The 20,932-nt window shown below is 42.4% G+C and overlaps 1 protein-coding gene across 5 annotated transcripts in view; it reads left to right on the forward strand.

Annotated features, from left to right (window-relative positions):
- Positions 1-20,932, forward strand: part of LOC109910632 (F-box-like/WD repeat-containing protein TBL1X) — a 446,017-nt gene that overhangs the window by 340,300 nt on the left and 84,785 nt on the right. For all 5 annotated transcript variants that reach the window (XM_048597767.1, XM_048597765.1, XM_048597766.1 and 2 more), the window contains one exon: positions 17,922-18,028. In XM_048597767.1, coding sequence (XP_048453724.1) covers positions 17,971-18,028 — 58 coding nt within the window. In that variant the 5' untranslated portion in view covers positions 17,922-17,970. The remainder of the gene's footprint in view (positions 1-17,921; positions 18,029-20,932) is intronic.

Below are 20,932 nucleotides of genomic sequence, written 5' to 3' on the forward strand. Positions count from 1 at the left end.
GGGAAGATCTGATACAGTTGTGAGAAGTAACAGGTAGGAGCAGTGCTTCAGGAGCTCAATTCTTTTTTTTTTTTAGAAGTAAAACTGACTAATCAAAATTTGACAATATGCTGACCTTGATGTTTTCATTAAAATTTGGCTTGGATGATGTTATGCAAGCCTCACCTACCAGTTTGAGATGCTGGTGTTGGACTGAGGTGGACAAAGTCAAAAATCACAACACCAGATTATAGTTCAATGGGTTTATTTGAAATCACAAGTTTTCGGAACACCGCTCCTTCGTCAGGTGCAGTGAGAGAGGGCGGACAGAAACAGAGTTTATAGGCAGAGAGATCAAAGGATCATACAACTGGTGTGAGTGCAGTGAACAAACCTAAAATGGCTGATGGAGAACTCTGTTAGGAAATGAGATGCAAATCTCAAAAATGCAAATTCCAGAATCTGTTTCAAGTCAATGCTCTGAGATAGTTAAATGTTGTATCGGTGTCTGCCTAACTTTCCATACTTCAATCAGGCAGAGATACAAAAGGTGGCATGTCAGATCAGAACTGAATTGTAGTTTTGAGGCCTCATTCAGAATGTGTCTCTGAGTTGTAACCTGGAATCTGGCTGGTTTTATTCCAAAAGCAGGAATTTCTAAAATGCCACACCTACTACAAATAGTGTGTTTTTTGAACAAAACAGAATGTATCTGCAAATGGACAAACATCTTGGATGAAATGATTCACCCCATAGATTTGTGTGTGTGTGTGTTTCTCAGAGAGGGGTGATGCTGTCAAAACAGGACAGTAAGGAAGATTTTGCAGATACAGAAGTGTGGTCGGGTTACCTGTAGCGCGACATGAACCCAAGATCACGATTGAGGCTGTCTTCATGGATATGGAACTTGGCTATCAGTCTCTCCTCGGTGATTCTGCATTGTTCTATAACTCTAAGTCCACTTTGAAGGATGCTTACCCCAAGATCAGAGGCTGAGCACCCTTGACCTCAAGTTTTCCTCAATTGGGAGGGAACACCCCTGTCTGGCAATTGTTGTGCAGTGTCCATTCATCCATTGTCGTAACGTCTGCATGGTCTCGCCAATATACCATGCCACGGAGCACCCTTGCCTGCAGCGTATGAGATAGACAACATTAGCTGAGTCACATGAATATCTGCCGTGCACATGGTGGGTGGTGTTCCGACGTGTGATGGTAGTGTCCATGTTGAAGATCTGACATGTCTTTCGGAGGTTGCCATGGCAGTTTTAGTTTGCATTTTCCACTAAACAGTAAGCTCACTTACCCATCCAGCTCCTAAAGAATCTAAACAAAAGTAGTGAAGCCTAATCTAATCCAACAAGTTCAGCAAGCTGGGGAGAGGTAAACTTTGTGGCCTGATCAGTTTGGACTGCTTTTTGTTTTAGAGAGTGAGACATTTCAAAAGGGAGCAACAACCTGAGGTCAAGAAACTCCACCCCCCCACTCCCCCCTTCAATATCCTATGCAAGATATAGACTGACATGAGGGCCAGGACTATATCTCAGCAGAGGTGGAATTCACGGTCACATGACAATATAATAATTAGAATTGAATGGAATAGAATAATTATAGAGCAGAAGGAGGCTATTTGACATGCATATCCATTATGTCTGTGGAAGAGCAATTCAGCTAGTATAACTTCCCCTCTTTCTTCACTTCAGTTGCTTATCCAATTCCTCTTTGAAACCAGCTCAATAACGTTCTCAGAAAGTGCATTCCAGGTCCTAAATGCTTGCTGCCTAAGAAAGCATTTTCTGATTTATTTTGATGCTTTTGCCAGACGTTTCTGTGGGGTTGTCAATACTTTCATGGTTATTGGTTCATCTATCACTTAATTGACCATCTTGAACTAAATTCCTATTTTTCTCTGACCAGCATTTACGGGTTCCTAGCAATATTTCTTCCCAGTGGTGAGATTGACACCAGGAATTAAAGTTTTAACCCCATTTGTTTACTCATGCTACTCCAAAATTGCTGGCCTCCAGCTAGGTGGAAACTCAGGAGAATCTGAAATGACCTCATTCCACAACTTGTTATGTGCTTATGACCAGGGCAGATTGGTTGCCAGGAGTTCCACCGCATTATTTAAGAAATTTCAGGGTCTCCATTTCTGTTCCATAATTATTTCTACTGTACATGTAAAAAGTCACTTACAAAATGTAATGCGGTCAGGCACAGACAGTCCAAATTAAATTTCTGTGGTTTGCTAGAAACCATGAGCGCATTTTTTTCAAAATGATATTCAAGGTCCATTTTACCATTACAATTTTACCACTAATAACTAGCATTACAAGGTTTTCTGTTTGAGAGTAGTGATCTATTTAACTGGAGTCTTAACAGCAATCTTTTGCCCAGATGGCCATAAAAGGGAGATTAAAAAGCAATGGCCAAAGATAATATTTCCAAATTTCAGTTTTTGTAATGCATTTTGAAACTTTTCAAAAACTTTTAAGAATTTTTGCCTCCTATCTTGCCATTCCCCTTTAACTGTGTTGATCTATTTAAATATTACATGCAATGTTCTACTCTATTTACCCATCCAAATCTGAATAATGGTGATACATAATTATGATAAATTGATCCAGAAAATAGAGATTTATTAGTAGTCTGCCATAGTGGCAAAATTTAACATAACGGAGAGGAAGAAAAGAAATGATTTAAAGAAGTGAAACAAGCCAAATTGAAACAGAATGAGAGTGAATAACAGAGATCAAATGGAGAAGAAAGTGAGATAGTTGGAGGGAATGCACGTGAGGGAAATAGTTGCTGAGGTAGAAGATGCAAAGAGAGTTGAGAAGAATGTGAAAGAGAGAGTGAATTACAGAATAACGAGAGAAAAAGAATGACTCCAGACACTCGAACATGTACTTAAGAAGTAGAAAACAAAGCATTATCAAGTCATGTTGCTGGGATTTTGTTTAAGATTTTTGCACAACATATTGGAAGTTAACCTAATATGGGTCAGATTATAGCAGTTCTTTAAAACAAAATTGTGTAAAATTACCAATGAATTGAAACTGCAGTAAAATCTGTCTGGTAAGATGACATGCACTATAACATGAGAACAGTGTTACTTTGTTCATTAGTCTCTCTTTGCACTATTTAAGGTGTGACTTTTGCAAAGCCCTTCAAAAGTGCAGGACAAATAACAGCTGACAAATTATTCATCTTATATATTTTGCGGGGAGAAAGAATGACAAACCATGCTATCATGTTATCATCGCTTCAGTCTTTTTGCTTTTTGGGCTGTTAAAGTGTTGATTGCAGGAACTTACTGTACTACACTTCGGACTTTGCAAAAATCTTTGCATCTAATTGTAAAGCTTAATGGATTTTTGCTAGTATAAAATTTCTTCTTTGAGCTTGAAAATGTCCATCTCAGTACTTTAAGTGTGGAAGTCACTTTGTGCAAGAATGATATGAGAAAGATCTTTTATTTAAAAATTAAATAGTACGGAGTAAAATAGACTAAATTAAGAGATAATTCAACTTTGTATGAATTCTTTACCTAGGACCTTACTCATCTAATCAGAGAAATTCTTCCACTTCAAATGTACATTGATGACTAGGTACATTTCAGCAACAGTCTGTAATCTAGTTTCTTTCGAAGAAACAGAGCTGACAACACAGAGCGTGACAAGGCAAACCAAGTTCTATGCAAAGATTCTTACAAGTGCTGAGAATAGCATTGTATGTTGTTTTTGTCAACATTTGCTTGACAGACTGGAAATCAATGAGACTTGAGTGATCATAACAAAGTATCATGCTAATGTATCATTTCTCCCCTCACAAGCATTGCAGACAAATCATTTTGCAACAAAATAAACCAGTATTTGTTGCCCTGAAATTTTAAGCATTTTCCAAAAACTGACACTTTAGTGGTGAGAAGGAAAATTACCACATTCGAAAACTTTGTATTGCTGTTTCTTCATCTTTCTGGTAGCTATTTATGCCATTAGAAAGTAGTTTTTGTGCTGAATATAAAGTGCATGTTTAATTATCAGTGATGTAATCTTAGACAACATTAGGGAACTGCATGTATGTTAGTTCCTCAGAAAGCTGTCTTTAACATTTTACCAGCTCCTTTTGATATACAATTAATTTTAAAATAGTTTTAAATACAGCATTCATTTATTCAGTTCACTTTCTTTATAAACTTAGAAGTCTACAACACTAAGAAATAGCATTTATATGGACTGCATTATATTTATTGTCTGTGACTTAAGTCAGCTACATGCTTGTGAAGACAGGACTCCATTACAACAACCTACCACAGGGGATCCCTGATTTACAAACAGCCATTCTTACCAACACAGTCCCATAAAGGCATGTAATTTTAAAGATGCAACATATGAACATTTCGTTGAACTTGCGAACTGTTGTTTTGTCCTGCATTGTGTTCTGATTTGCCTTCTTATCGACTTGCGAACAGACTCAAACAGAATCCATTTGCAACCAGGGATTGCCTGTGTATAAACCACACACTTCTGACACTGTAATAAAGTCCATTGATGCAGACGTATCTTGAAAAGTCAAGTGTAGCAATCACTTTTGCGGGACTAGAAGTGTTCTGCTCTGCGCTTCATGAAAATAACATTGTCCACTCTTTTCATTCATTAATGGAATATTTGTGTTGTTGGCTAGGCTAGCATTTATTGTCCATCATGACCTGTTCTCAAGAAGACGCTTCTTGGACTGTAGTAGTCCTTGAGAAATAGGAACACCCATGGTACTGTTGGAAAGGAAGTTCCAGGATCTTGGCCCAGCAACAGTGATTGGTGGATAATAAAGTGCCATATTTAAAGTTGCACGGTATTACAGGTAATGTATTGGCATGGATAGAGGATTGGTTGACTAGTAGAAAGCAAAGAGTAGGGGTAAATGGGTGTTTTTCTGGTTGGCGGTCAGTGGCTAGTGGTGTGCCTCAGTGATCAGTGCTGGGACCGCAATTGTTTACAATTTCCACGGATGATTTGGAGTTGGGGACTAAGTGTGGTGTGTCAAAATTTGCAGATGACACTAAGATGAGTGGTAAAGTATGCAGAAAACACTGAAAGTCTGCAGAGGGATATAGATAGTCTAAGTGAGTGGGCAAAGGTCTGGCAGATGAAGTACAATGTTGATAAGTGTGGGGTCATCTATTTTGGTAGGAATAATAGCAAAATGGACTTTGTTTTAAATGGTAAAAAATTGCAGCACGCTGCTGTGCAAAGGAACTTGGGTGTCCTTGTGCATGAATCGCTACAAGTAGGATTACAGGTGCAGCAGGTAATTAAAAAGGCAAATGGAATTTTGTCTGTCATTGCTAGAGGGATGGAGTTTAAAAACAGGGAGGCTATGCTGCAGCTGTATAGAGTCCTGGTGAGGCCACACCTGGAGTACTGTGTGCCGTTTTGGTCTCCTTACTTGAGAAGGGATATACTAGCACTGGAGGGGGTGCAGAGGAGATTCACTCCGTTGATTCCAGAGTTGAGAGGGTTGGATTATGAGGAGAGACTGAGTAGGCTGGGATTATACTCATTGGAATTCAGAAGAATGAGGGGAGATCTTATAGAAACATATAAGATTATGAAGGGAATAGATAAGGTGGAGGCAGGGAGGTTGTTTCCGCTAGCAGGTGAAACTAGGACTAGGGGGCTTAGCCTCAAAATAAAGGGAAGCAGACTGAGGTCAGGAGGAACTTCTTCACCCAAAGGGTTGTGAATCTGTGGAATTCCCTGGCCAGTGAAACGGTTGAAGCTACCTCGCTAAATATGTTTAAGGCAAGGCTGGATAAATTTTTGAACAGCAAAGGAATTAAGGGTTATGGTGAGCAGGCGGGTAAGTGGAGCTGAGTATCAAAAAGATCAGCCATGATCTTATTAAATGGCGGGGCAGGCTAGAGGGGCCGGATGGCCTACTCCTGTTCCTAGTTCTTATGTTCTTATATTTCGATGGTGACTTGAAATGTATTTATAGCCATTGAAACCTTGAAGCCTTTTACAGATTTTACTAATGTGTTGCATTATTTATCAAAGTAGTTATTGAAAAAGATAACAAGACTGTGACTGAACAAGACTTTTTCTGAAGAAGTGTCCAAACCCGAAACGTCAGCTTTCTTGCTCCTCTGATGCTGCTTGGCCAGCTCTACACCTTGTTCATCCAGCTCTACACCTTGTTATCTCTTATTACAAGACTGTGACTATGCTTTATCAGAGCTCACTTCCTCCTCCTGAACCCACTATTGTAGGTATTTCCCCTGTCTTCAAGACTTCTAGTCTGATGACTCTGTTTTCATCTGCTTCAATGAGTAATGTATCCTCTGTAGATGCTCCATTCAGCATGCTCTTAAAATGGCTTCCAGATCCTTTCCACATAACAGGATCCTGATTTGCTTACAACTTTGAGACAATTGGCAAAGTCAAGCAGAGTCCTCAGTTGCCCAGGCTAAAACTGCATTAAAACAAAGGCCTTGGAGCAAAATTGGACCACTTTGACTATAACTCCTGGTCTGCCCAATTTCTCTTCGGAAATGGGAGTTAAAAATCTGTCTCCTTTTCAGTTGACTTTTTGATTGATTTAACTTAATATTTCCTCCACCCATTGTTCTTTCTGTGCGTTGTATTTGTCTAACAAATTATAGAAAGCAGCAAATCAACCATTCAGTTCTGTAAAACCACTGAGTTTGAAAATGTAGATGAAAAACTAAGCTTTTGTTCAGCTTTAGGCATGGTAAAAAATATTCTTGGTTCCATAAGTGTTTTTTAAAGTTCATTCCTGGGACATGGGTGATGATGCTGAAGCCGTATCTGCTGTCCATGTCTAGTTATCCTGTGGGTATTAAAAATCTTGTATGCAGTATTAGGTCTAGCTCAAGTAGGGATTGCAGGTTTGCATTCAAACAGGACTGCAATGAATCTGTTGGGCTTATATGACAATCCAACAGTCATTTCTGATATTTTTCTAATCAATCTGTTCAAAAATGTAATTACACACCTCTGGAGTAGGTGGGACTTGAACCCAGGTTTCTCAGTCTGGGGTGGGGACACTACCATGCAGCACAAGAACCCTTGTTATGACCCTTGTTGCAGTGTGTTCCAGATGGCTTACACCTGCGCCCAGATCTTGCTGACCTCTGTATTTATCTCCAATCTAATATTTATGTGGTTGCTTTGCTCCTTAGGGAGAAAAAGTGATACATTTTAAATATATCAATAAAGAAAAAAGATGTTTTGGCAGTTGAAATATTTTGATGAGGTTGGCAGCCTCTGATTTAACCTGTTCTACAGGTTTATCTTTAGCCTATTTAGTGTCCAATGTCTCAACGTAACCCACTACCTGAAGGAATGCAAGAACAACTTCAGGGAGAGAGTAGATACCTTCATAGCATTGCCTGTGCACCGAGAGGATTTGGAGTGTCTTGGCCCCCTAAGCTCTGTATCCCCTCATACAAAGATCCCAGGACTGGGATTATAACCTGCACTCCCTTCTGGAGGCCCTGGATCAAATATAACTACTCACTTGTCATCTGGCCTCCTTTGGGTTTATCTTGGTATTCAGATTCTGAGGCAAATACAAATAGAGAAAATGTGGTAATTAAATGTAATAATGGAGAGGGTTAGATAGAAAGACAATCCCGACATATAATCAACATATATAAAAGTTGATAGATGAGGGAAGGGCTGTAGATGTCATATACATGGACTTCAGTAAGGCGTTTGATAAGATTCCCCATGGTAGGCTGATGGAGAAAGTAAAGTCGCATGGGGCCCGGGGTGTACTAGCTAGATGGATAGAGAACTGGCCGGGCAATAGGAGACAGAGAGTTGTAGTGGAAGGGAGTTTCTCAAAATGGTGAACTGTGACCAGTGGTGTTCCACAGGGATCCGTGTTGGGACCAGTATTGTTTATGATATACATAAATGATCTGGAGGAAGGTATAGATGGTCTGATTAGCAAGTTTGCAGATGACACTAAGATTGGTGGAGAAGCAGATAGTGAAGGGGACTGTCGGAGAATGCAGCAGAATATAGATAGATTGGAGAGTTGGGCGGAGAAATGTAAGATGGAGTTCAATCCAGGCAAATGTGAGGTGGTGCATTTTGGAAGATCCAATTCAATAGCAAACTGTACGGTAAATGGAAAAGCCCTGGGGAAAATTGATGCACAGAGAGATCTGGGTGTTCAGGTCCAATGTACCCTGAAGGTGGCAACGCAGGTCGATAGAGTGGTCAAGAAGGCATACGGTATGCTTTAATTCATCAGACGGGATATTGAGTACAAGAGTTGGCAGGTCATGTTGCAGTTGTATAGGACTTTGGTTCGACCACATTTGGAATACTGCGTACAGTTCTGGTTGCCACATTACCAAAAGGTTGTGGATGTTTTGGAGAGGGTGCAGAGGAGGTTCACCAGGATGTTGCCTGGTATGGAGGGCGCTAGCTATGAAGAGAGGTTAAGTAGATTAGGATTATTTACATTAGAAAGACAGAGGTTGAGGGGGTACCTGATTGAGGTCTACAAAATCATGAGAGGTATAGACAGGATGGATAGCAAGAAGCTTTTTCCCAGAGTGGGGGACTCAATTACTAGGGGTCACGATTTCAAGGTGAGAGGGGAAAAATTTAAGGGAGATATGCGTGGAAAGTTCTTTACGCAGAGAGTGGTGGGTGCCTGGAACGCATTGCCAGCGGAGGTGGTGGAGGCGGGCACGATAGCGTCATTTAAGATGTATCTAGACAGATACATGAATGGGCAGGGAGCAGAGGGATACAGAACCTTGGAAAATAGGCGACAGGTTTAGATAGAGGATCTGGATCGGCGCAGGCTTGGAGGGCCGAAGGGCCTGTTCCTGTGCTGTAATTTTAATCACTTGCTGACTGGAAGAAATGTATATACAAGAAGAGAATAACTTTTAATTTTTTTTATCTGTGTATGTTTACGCAGCAGGTGATTTTGTACAGTAAAATTAAAACTTCTGGCAGCATTAATATGAGTGTAAATGTAAACAGTGCTACTAAAGCAGGCAGAATTCTGTCTGTTTCAAATGGGGATGAATAGTTCAGTGTACAATATCACTTATCAACTATCACCTCAAATTTTTACACATACTTCTTGTGTGGAATTCTTAGCCCAATACTCTGTTTAGACTTGCACTGTTATTTGGTAATTATAAAAAAAACTTTGACCTAGTTAATTTCAACCATGTAAGTAGTCCCAGGTTATGGACACTGTTTGCAACAAGCAATTATTGATTTATTGACTAAAGATTCACGTTTCAAACTTGTGCAATGAGATTTATTTTCCTTTGTGCTGGAAACTAATACTAGGTATAGGTTGTTGGGAGTGTGGGTTATTACATTAACCACATTGTTACAATGGCTTGCTGTTTCACTAGTGATCAAGATTGTAACTATGCTTTTTTTCCTCCAAGAATCTGTAGATTTCAGGACATAATGTAGGGCTGTCAAAGCTCATTACAGGCCTATTTTATCTGACTGGGAGCATTTTATGGGACTCTAACCTGTGCACCAAAGGTACACAATTCTGTACACTGTGTACAGTAAAAACAATAGGTTAAGTTAGTTCTTTGTAAAAATGCAGCTGTTGGCCATACATTTTTTAAGCTGGTTATGTTTGTCTCTTGTGATTTTTTTTGTTCATTACAATGAATGAAGAGAAATTGTGGCCTGGCAAATGCACAAGTGGAAAACTAGACTGCTGTAAAAAGGGCTTGTGCACTCCATTGGTTTAAGGTTTGGACAATAATCTTTCATTTCATTTAAAATAGTAAGGTATGCCAAGTATTTAGCACCAGTACCAAAACAAAAAGCACCAAATTGATTATGACTGTTAGAGGCCATTTATGCATCCCAGAAGCAGGCCTGTGTGACATTTGTTTCAGCTGCAGAATAATGAGTCAAGTTGAATGTTTTTCAAGTGTTTGATTTTTAATCCTTCAGCTTTCACTTATTTCAGGGTGGGTGATCAATGTACAATTTTTTCAGCATGTTAAAGTTAGTATTTTCAGCACTTTGAATACAATCGTTGTTCTGATCTCCACAGAGATCAATAACATTTTTAAAGAATTTCAAGCTTCCAGTCAGGCTGCAAGAATGATACGTCACAATTTTATATTTTAAAAAGTTCAGAGTAATCAAAGATATTAATTAAACACTGTCAAACGACAGAATAGAAACACCCTTCATACACTTAGTCCAACCAAAGCATCTCACTTCACAGATATACATTACAAAGGCATTCTGTTTTCCTGGAATCAATCCAGAGTGATTATTATCTCCCAAGGGATTATTTCTGTTCTTTTCTTTGAGCCTGATAACTTGCAATATTGGAACTGTCTTTCAAAGCAAGGGTTTCTTTTGCCAAAGACTCTCCTTTCAGCCCAAGCAAGGTTACTCTTCCACCCTGATTTTAACACGCTGCAAATTTGGTCATAGAGTCATAGAGTAATACAGCATGGAAACAGACCTTTCGGCCCAAACTCTTCCATGCTGACCATGGTGTCCATTAGTTCCAATTGCCCACATTTGGTCCATATCCCTCTAAACCCTTCCCATCCGTGTACCGATCCAAATGTTTTTTAAATGTTGCTATTGTACCTGCCTCAACCACTTTCTCTGGCAGCCCATTCCATATATACACCACTCTCTGCATGAAGAAGTTGCCCCTCAGGTCCTTCTTAAATCTTTCCCCTCTCACCTTAAACCTATGCCCCAGAGATAGTAGGAACTGCAGATGCTGGAGAATCTGAGATAACAAGGTGTAGAGCTGGATGAATACAGCGGGCCAAGCAGCATCAGAGGAGCAGGAAAGCTGACGTTTTGGGCCTAGACCCTTCTTCAGAAATGGGGGAGGGGAAGGGGGTCCTGAAATAAATAGGGAGAGAGGGGGAGGCGGATAGAAGATGGATAGAGGAGAAGATAGGTGGAGAGGAGACAGACAGGTCAAAGAGGCGGGGATGGAGCCAGTAAAGGTGAGTGTAGGTGGGGAGTTAGGGCGGGGATAGGTCAGTCCAGGGAGGACGGACAGGAAAAGGGGGCGGGATGAGGCTCATAGGTAGGAGATGGGGGGGGGGTTTGAGGTGGGAGGAGGGAATAGGTGGGAGGAAGGATAGGTTAGGGAGGCAGGGACAAGCAGGGCTGGTTTTGGGATGCGGTAGGGGAAGGGGAGATTTTGAAGCTTGTGAAGTCCACATTGATGCCATTGGGCTGCAGGGTTCCCAAGCGGAATATGAGGTGCTGTTCCTGCAACCTGCAGGTGGCATCGTTGTGGCACTGCAGGAGGCCCAGGATGGACATGTCGTCTGAGGAATGGGAGGTGGAGTTGAAATGGTTCGCGACTGGGAGGTGCAGTTGTTTATTGCGAACTGAGCGTAGGTGTTCCGCAAAGCGGTCCACAAGCCTCCGTTTGGTTTCCCCGATGTAGAGGAGGCCACAATGGGTACAGCGGATGCAGTATACCACATTAGCAGATGTGCCGGTGAACATCTGCTTGATGTGGAAAGTCTTCTTGGGGCCTGGGATGGGGGTGAGGGAGGAGATGTGGGGGCAGGTGTAGCACTTCCTGCGGTTGCAGGGAAAAGTGCCGGGTGTGTTGGGGCTGGAGGGGAGTGTGGTGCGGGCAAGGGAGTCACGGAGAGAGTGGTCGCTCCGAAAAGCAGATAAGGGTGGAGAGGGAAAAATGTCTTTGGTGGGGTCGGATTGCAGATGGTGGAAGTGTCGGAGGGACCTTGTCAAAGGCCTTACTAAAGTCCATCTCAACAACATCTGCCCCACCCTCATCGATCCCCTTGGTTATCTCTTCGATTTTGTCAGACATGACTTCCCGCACACAAATCCATGCTGACTGTCCTCATCAGACCTTGACTATCCAAATGTTGGTTGACCCTGTCCCTCAGTATCCTCTCCAATAACTTGCCTACCACTGATGTCAGGCTCACTGATCTATAATTCCCTGGCTTGTCTTTGTTACCTTTCTTAAACAATGGAACAACTTTAGCCACCCTCCAGTTTTCTGGAACTTCACCAGTGGCTAGAGATGAAGCAAAAATCTCTGCAAGGCCCTCTGCAATTTCTTCCCTAGCCACCGACAATGTCCCAGGATGGACTGGATCAGGCCCAGGGGATTTATCCCCCTTAATGCGCTTTAAACACCTCCTCTCTGGTAATATGTATGCGGTCCAAAACATCCCCACTTGGTTCCCTTATTTCCATAGCATCCATGATTCTCTCCTCAGTAAATACAGTCACACTTTTAAAAGCCAGTCGTTCCTTTCCCTTCAAACAGACTAGCCCAGTCGACCTTGCTAGATCCTGCCTAATGGCCCCAAAATTGGCCCTGCTCCAGTTTAGCACCTTAACCTGTGGACCTGTCCTATCTTTTTCCATAACTATGTTAAAACTGAGAGAGTTATGGTCACTGGACCCAAAGTGCTCTCCGACTGACGCTTCAGTCACTTGCCCAACCTTGCTTCATAAGAGGAGATCCAGTGTTGCACCCTCCCGTGTAGGGCCCTCTACATATTGATTTAGGAAACTTTCTTGGACACATTTGACAAATTCCACCCCATCCGGGCCTTTTGCAGTCTGGGTGGTCCAGTCGATACAGGGGAAATTAAAATCTCCAACCAATGCTACTGTATTATTCCTACAGGTATCTGCAATCTCTGTACACATCTGGTCCTCTTGTACCCACTGGCTATTTGGGGGTCTATAATACAGTCCCAACAGATTGACCAACCCCTTCTTGTTTCTAAGTTCTAACTATATGGCATCATTTGATGACCCGTTAAGAATATCCTCTCTAAGCACTGTTGTTGTGTCCTCCCTTATCAAAAGGGCAACTCCCCCTCCTTGCTTGACTTCTGTCACACCTGGAGCTTCTGTATCCTAGAACATTGAGCTGCCAATCCTGCCCTTCTCTCAGCCATGTTTCTGTTATGGCTACAATATCCCAGTCCCCAGACCCAATCCATGCTCTGAGCTCATCTGCCTTTCCATTCAGGCCTCATGCATTGAAATAAATGCACTTTAAACCGGAAGTCTTTTCTCTTCCTTTACTGTGCCAGATGTCCTCCTATTTCAAGGACCGCAACTTCACCTATCCATTGATCGAAAATTCCCTCAACTGCACGGCTTGCATTTCCTGCACTTCTATCCTCAAACCCCCTCCCCCCTACAAAAAGACAGAATCCCCCTGGTCCTCTCATACCACCCCACCAACCTCCATATCCAGCGTATCATTCTCCGCCACCTACAATGCACGACCAAAGAGATATTTCCCTCCCCACCCGTATCTGCCTTTCATAGGGACTGCTCACTCCGTGACTCCCTCATCTGCTGCACACTCCCCGCTAACCCCATCACATCTGGCACCTTTCCCTGCAAACACAGGAAGTGCTACACCTGTCCCTGCATACCACTGCCCCCCCCCCCCCACCCCCTCACCTCCTCACCTCCATCCAAGGCCCAAAGCAAACTTTTCATATCCGACAGGGGTTCACCTGTATGCCCTCCAACCTAGTCTACTGTATCCGTTGCTCCCGATGTGGCCTCCTCTACATTGGTGAGACCAAGCGCAGACTCTGGGACCATTTCGTGGAGCATCTGCGATCTGTACGCAATAATCAACAACACCTTCCAGTCACCAACCATTTTAACTGCCCCTCCTCCTCCCTTGATGATATGTCCATCCTGGGCTGCCTCCAGCGCCACAATGATGCCACGCGCAAACTGGAGGAGCAACACTTCATATTCTGCCTTGGGAGCCTACAGCCCAATGGCCTTAACATAGAATTCACCAGTTTTAAAATTTCCCCATCCTTGCCTCCTTGACCTGACACAACCTTCCTGCCGACCAATCCCCACTCCTCCCTACCTGCATTCATCTATCACCACCCCACCTACCTTCCCCAATCCCACCCCTCCTTCCTCCAGCCTCCTTGACCTGACACAACCTGTCCATCTTCTCTCCCACCTATCCGCCCCACCACTCCATATCTGCATCCTTATATTACCATCCCACCTACCTTTCCCCAGCCTGACCCCTCCTCCCCCTATTTGTTTCCCAGCTCCCTTCCCCCGCCCCATTTCTGAAGAAGGGTCTCAACCCGAAACGTCAACTTTTCTGCTCCTCTAATGCTGCCTGACCTGCTGTGTTACTCCTGCTCCACACTATGTTGTCTTAATTGATTAATGTTCTTCCTTTAGGGAACTAAATCTTCCAGCCTTGCCTGCACTGGCCTATATGTGATGCCAGACCCACTGTATCTAAAATGGCCTCAGAGCAGCCATGTAATTCAGTTATAGATAGAACATAGAACATTACAGCGCAGTACAGGCCCTTTGGCCCTCGATGTTGCGCTGACCTGTGAAACCAATCTGAAGCCCATCTAACCTACACTATTCCATTATCATCCATATGTTTATCTAATGACCAATTAAATGCCCTTAAAGTTGGCAAGTCTACTACTGTTGCAGGCAGGGCATTCCACACCCTTACTACTCTCTGAGTAAAGAACCTACCTCTGACATCTGTCCTATATCTATCACCCCTCAATTTAAAGCTATGTCCCCTCGTGTTAGCCATCACCATCCGAGGAAAAAGGCTCTCGCTGTCCACCAAGACCTTCACCAAGCTGTTAAACTCTCCATTTCCTGTCCTACAACCAATGCTGTCCCTTCCCAACTTGGCTTTCAAGCCTGGCACTTTATCAGACACCTTTCGGAAACAGCACCACATCAACTTCACTACCCTCATTGAGCCTCTCAGCTAGCTCACTAAAAACAAAAGACAAAACAAAGCTGCTTCAACCACAATTTGCTTTCCCTAATCCACACGTCTAAGCAACTGTTAATTCTGTTCCTGATTATGTGGCCGCACTGGTTTAGGTTTGACCTACTTGACCCTAGTTAGAAGTGTGTCAGTGAGCTCAGTTGATTGCATCAGAGATAGTAGGAACTGCAGATGCTGGAGAATCCGAGACAACAAGAGCTGGATGAACACAGCAGGCCAAGCAGCGTCATAGGAGCAGGAAGGCTGACGTTTCGGGCCTAGACTCTTCATCAGAAATGGGGGAGGGGAAGGGGGTTCTGAAATAAATAGGGAGGTGGGGGGGTCGGATAGAAGATGGATAGAGGAGAAGATAAGTGGAGAGGAAACAGACAGGTAGAAGCAGGACATGGTCGAGCATTTTCAAGGCCGAAGAGATTACAAGAGAGTTGCAGTGGGAGAGAAATCCCCTGAGGTTTGTCCGGAGGGAGGAGGGTAACTTCTTCAGGCTAGGCATCCTTAGAAGAGGCTTTGCAGTGGGGTTAAAATTGAATCAGAGATAGTAGGAACTGCAGATGCTGGAGAATCCGAGACAACAAGGTGCAGGGCTGGATGAACACAGCAGGCCAAGCAGCATCATAGGAGCAGGAAGGCTGACGTTTCGGGCCTAGACCCTTCATCAGAAATGGGGGAGGGGGTTCTGAAATAAATAGGGAGAGAGGGGGAGGTGGATAGAAGATGGATAGAGGAGAAGATTTTTTAACCCCACTGCGAAGCCTCTTCTAGGGATGCCCAGCCTGAAGAAGTTACCCTCCTCCCTCCGGACAAACCTCAGGGGATCTCTCTCCCACTGCAACTCTCTCGTAATCTCTTTGGCCTTGAAACTGCTCGACCATGTCCTGCTTCGACCTGCCTGTTTCCTCTCCACCTATCTTCTCTATCCATCTTCTATCCGCCTCCCCCTCTCTCCCTATTTATTTCAGAACCCCCTTCCCCTCCCCCATTTCTGATGAAGGGTCTAGGCCCAAAACGTCAGCCTTCCTGCTCCTCTGATGCTGCTTGGCCTGCTGTGTTCATCCAACTCTACACCTTGCTGTCTCAGTTGATTGCATGGCTGGTTTGCAAAGCAAAGCCAAACCAAACCAACAGCGAAGGTTCAACTCCTGCACTGGCTCAGGTTACCACGAAGTCCTCAACCTTGATCCACGCCCGAGGTGTGGTGACCCCTCAGGTTAAACCATCGTCATTTGGCCTCTCTCTAACGAGAGAGGGTAGCTCGACTGTTCTTAGGGGCTATGACAACTTTACCTTCAGTTAGCCAGGGGCTGCACGCTATCCTGGGATCTCTCACAAGTATTCAGAACTGAATATCGGCTGGTGAGCAGGAAGCAGTAAAATTGTCCAGGAGGATAAAATAAAGCAAACAGACGAAATGAAAAGGTTCAAAATGTTATCTAGGCGGTGGATGGTTGGCACCAACCTGAGTCCCTCGGTTATTATTTTGGTTGAAAGAAAACAATGTTTCTTCGACACGAAGGGAGATTGGAAGACTGAAATGATGGGATCTTCGTGATTGCGAACGACCAACACGCTGCGGAACTTGTCGTTCAGCATCAGCAGCACCGAGTGTCGCATGTTCTCATTATACATGATCTCCTCGAGGTGGTGGCAGCCACGGAAATAATGCAAGAGTCTTGCAAGCATATAACAGTGGTTTATGGAGAGGTGGACTGTAAATGAAGGTGAAGCACAGATTAGCCACGATTTATTTGAATGATGGACCAGAGGGACTGAATGCCTTGTTATGTTTATATGACTGAGAAGCTACAGGCGTTCTTCTAGTGTGAGTTTTATTTTAGGAATATTAAAGCATATTGAAATAATGTTTACAATGTGGAAATACTGTACATCAAGTCCAGTAATCACTGATTTCAGTGCTGCAATCCCTAAAATGGTGTATCCTTGCACTGAGACAGACTTGCATTTTTTCATAATTATGTGAATGACTATAAACTGACACAATGTAATAGTTCCTCCTTGGAAAAATTGTAAACAAAATTATGTTGGAAAGGGTAAGAGTTGGTATAGTTTTCAATAATTATAGTTGACAGGGGAGGTTTGGAAATTTTTGTGAACTTTCTCTGGAGTAATTAAGAAATGATTTCCTAGTTGTAGTGCAAGCAAGGTTTAAAGATGGCATTGTACAGCTGAAAACTTTGTAATCTTAAATGCTTATATTCACAGTGCAGGAATAACATTTGTGGCATAAACGTGTTCTTTAATATGTGACCAAGTTTGCATTGAAGAATTTACTGTATTATCTATAGGTTACTGCTGTCCATAATTGTCATGAATTTCAAGTGGAAATATTACTCACTTGATCCTTAGTTTTTCAAATGAAAAAGATTTTCAAAGATACAAGAATTATGTAACAGCACATAAGATACCTGAACAGTTTGAAGGTGAGGATGAAGGGATGGTGATGGGAGAACTCCATGATAGAACAATCAGACATGGACTTGGATGAAGCAAATGGGTATTTTCTGTTTTTTTGTAATTTGTGACTTCATCTTCCTTATGATACTAAATCAACAACCCAAAGGACCAGCATTCAGATTTCACCATGGTAAACTGTCGAGTTGAATTCAGTAAGTCTGATCATCAGAGGGTTAGCAACAGAAAGGTGAACTTTGAATCTTCTAGCTTACCTGTAAAACATAAGTAGGTCACCTGTATCTTTCAGGGAAAAGCTGTTGCCAGCCCCATCAGTCGTCCTACAAACAACTGCAGTTCCACATACGAATGGTTGACTATTAATGTTCTCTAAGGTCATTTGGTTGTAAACTATCAATACAAGTTTTCTTTATTTACTGCCTCTGGGTGATCAAATGCAAGCATGTATACAGGAACTTGAAAATCTGCCCCAATGTTTATGACGGCCTCTTTGGTTTTCAAAGCAAAACAATTTTTGTTTTGATGTTCTATGATATTCAAAAGTCTTTGGGTAAAGAATGAACAGAAGTCCATATAATTGTTTGAACCTGTTTTACTTTATAACCAATGGAGTTAATTGTCACCTCACCTTTTGAGAAATAATTAAATTAGCATTTTGTTTTTGTCCTTATCCAACAGGGCATAGACTTCAGTGCTGGTAGACCTCATAATTTGAGGTGGGGCTAAGATGAGCATAACTAGTGATGAAGTAAACTTCCTGGTTTATCGATATCTCCAAGAATCAGGTAAGAATGTTAATATGTATCACAAGAGCATAAAGCAGCTGATTTGTATGGCTTCTGTAAACTATATATCTTTTATAATTAAGTTGGGATGTTTTGTTATGGAGCCGGTAACTCTCATCTCCATTGTTCAGTTATAGAGTCAGAAGAGTTGTACAGCACCCTTCAGTCCAATCAGCCCATGCCGAACATAATCCCAAACTAAACTAGTCTCACCTGCCTGCTCTGGCCCGTATCCCTCCAAACCTTTCCTATTCACATATCCATCCAAATGTCTTTTAAATGTGGTCATTGTACCCACAACAACCACTTCCCCAGGAAGTTCATTCCACATGCAAACCACCCTCCGTGTAAAAAAATTGCCTCTTATGTATTTTTTAAATCTCTCTCCTCTCACCTTAAAAATATGCCCCCTAGTCTTAAAATCCCAATCTTGGGGAAAAGACAATTACCATCAACTCTATTTATACCTCTCATTATTTTATAAACTTCTATCAGATCACCTCTCAACCTCCTACGCTCCAGCCTTTCCTTAAATCTCAAACCTTCCATACCTGGCAACATCCTGGTAAGTCTCTTCTGAACCCTCTCCAGCTTGATAATATCCTGCCTATAACTGGGCTACCGGAAGTATTGCAGAAGAAGCCTCACCAATGTCCTGCACAACCTCAACATAACGTCCCAAGTCCTATACTCAAAGGAATGAGCAATGAAGGCAAGCGTTCCAAATGTCTTTTTAACCATCCTGCCCATATGTGACGCAAATTTTAAAGAATTATGTACCTGCACCACTCCCCCCTCCCGGTCCCTCTGTTAAACAACACTACCCAAGGCCCTACCATTAATTGTATAAGTCCTACCCTTGCTTGTTGTACCAAAATGCAATACCTCGCATTTATCCAGATTGAATTTCATCTGCCATTTTTCAGCCCATCGACCCATTTGATCAAGATCCCTTTGTAATCTTCGAAAACCTTCCTCACTGTCTACAGTGCCACCAATTTTAGTGTCATCCACAAAATTATTAACCATGCCTTCTATATTCTCATCCAAATCATTTATATAAAATATCAAACAAAAGAGGACCCAGAACCGATCCTTGTGGAATACTGCTGGTCACAGGCCTCCAATCCGAAAAGCAACCCTCCACCATCACTCTCTGTCCCCTGCCATTAAACCAATTATGTATCCAGTTGACAAGCTCATCCTGAATCCCATGTGACCTAACTTTAATAATTAGTCTACCATGAAGTTTTTATGAAGTGTTGGCAGATTTATTGGAAAATTGAGGTTCGCATGTCCTCCTCTTGTACTTTGGCTCTGTCAGTTAAACATATGCAGACAAGCCCTTAGAACTGGAGGGCATTCACGTGTCATGCAGGTGGCTGTGTGTGGATGGGGATTGTACAGTAATTGCTTGGTCCGCATACTTTGGCATAAAATTGTGCAGACTGTACATATTCACAATTAAAAAGAATTTGTTGATATTTGGGGATTTACCGTATTAACTACACAATCGATCGATATGCTCAAGGGTTTCTTCATTACAATTGTCAGCTCACAACATCACTTTGTCTGATCAATAATTCATCCTCAACATTGATTTATGAAGATAATTGGGGAGGCCAGACAGTTCCTGAGGATTTGATTTCTCATTGCTGTTGGGCCATCACTACTGACAACAGGTGAACAGCATAAAGAAATAGAGTAATAACAAAACAAAATGCTCAAATTAATCATTGAGCTCACATATATTATAACACTGCAGCAGATTTATGTTGCAATAAGATGTGCAGACTTCACTAAACAAGTTTTGAGTACGTGAGTTCCACTAATCACTGAACGTGTTGCAGTATTGAGAATTTTTAATATACAGCAATGTTTGTTTCCAATCCACAAAATATGAGGTGGGAGGGGGAATGAATCAAGGCAGTTGCGTACGCTTGAATCATTACAGGGATATTGATATCTTTGTGGAAAACTAGATTTTTCTTCCCAGTATTGAATTTATTTTTTAAAAAATTGCTCAAATTGTATTGCTGCGATCAACAGCTGTAAGGAGTTGACTGCCAAGGTTACACAATGGGGATGGCTTCATCTGTACCCACTGAGAGGAAGCTAGGTGTGTGGACCGTTAGAATTCACTAGGTTAACTACTTGCTCTGGAGCAGCTGGGAGCTGACTATTCCCAAGTTTAATTTACTCTATTAAGCTGGTAGCTAGGACACTTTATAACTGATGGGTTTCCAGGTCTCGCAGCTACCTGCCTAGCCAAATCTGGCCCATAGTCGAAGTTTAGCCTAAAGTCTTCATATCAATAGAAGGCCATTGATCCAAAACAGATAGATGCCCAGAAAAGAGCACTTCAGGTTATGTTCAGCCTACACAATGACAGTCTGAGGAATTAAATGGTAGGGGAAATTGTAATCCACAATTCTAAATTTGGCATGCTATTAATAACAATAGTTCACATTGTTCCACAAAAGTACCTGTAAGGCACCTTGTTACTAACATTCTAACTGGTTAGCCTACCACAGCCTACCACCACTGTAAAAGTCCAGTTCACACATTCTGATCTCATTTTAAAGGATGCCACAACTTGGGGTTATGACTTTGCCAGTAATTCTGAGACCGCCTGGAAGAGGGGAGGGCCATGATATGCTGAATCCATCTGTTATTGACAGAGACTTCAGGCTGTATTTAAGTTTCACCATGCAGTGGGGCAGGAGGGGAGATTTTGGCAGCCTGTGGAAAACCCTGATGCCAGTCCAACATGTTTGTCAGTGGTGTTTTAACCTGACCGCTGCATTACCAAATCCTTTTTGGATTCCCTGACCAACTGGTGTGAGAGTCTGATGGCAACCACAAGGTAATGTAACTTCAGGATATAAGATGATGCTCTAGGCA

This window comes from Rhincodon typus, chromosome 6 (assembly GCF_021869965.1).
Source record: "Rhincodon typus isolate 14 chromosome 6, sRhiTyp1.1, whole genome shotgun sequence".
NCBI classification, from domain to species: Eukaryota; Metazoa; Chordata; class Chondrichthyes; order Orectolobiformes; family Rhincodontidae; genus Rhincodon; species Rhincodon typus.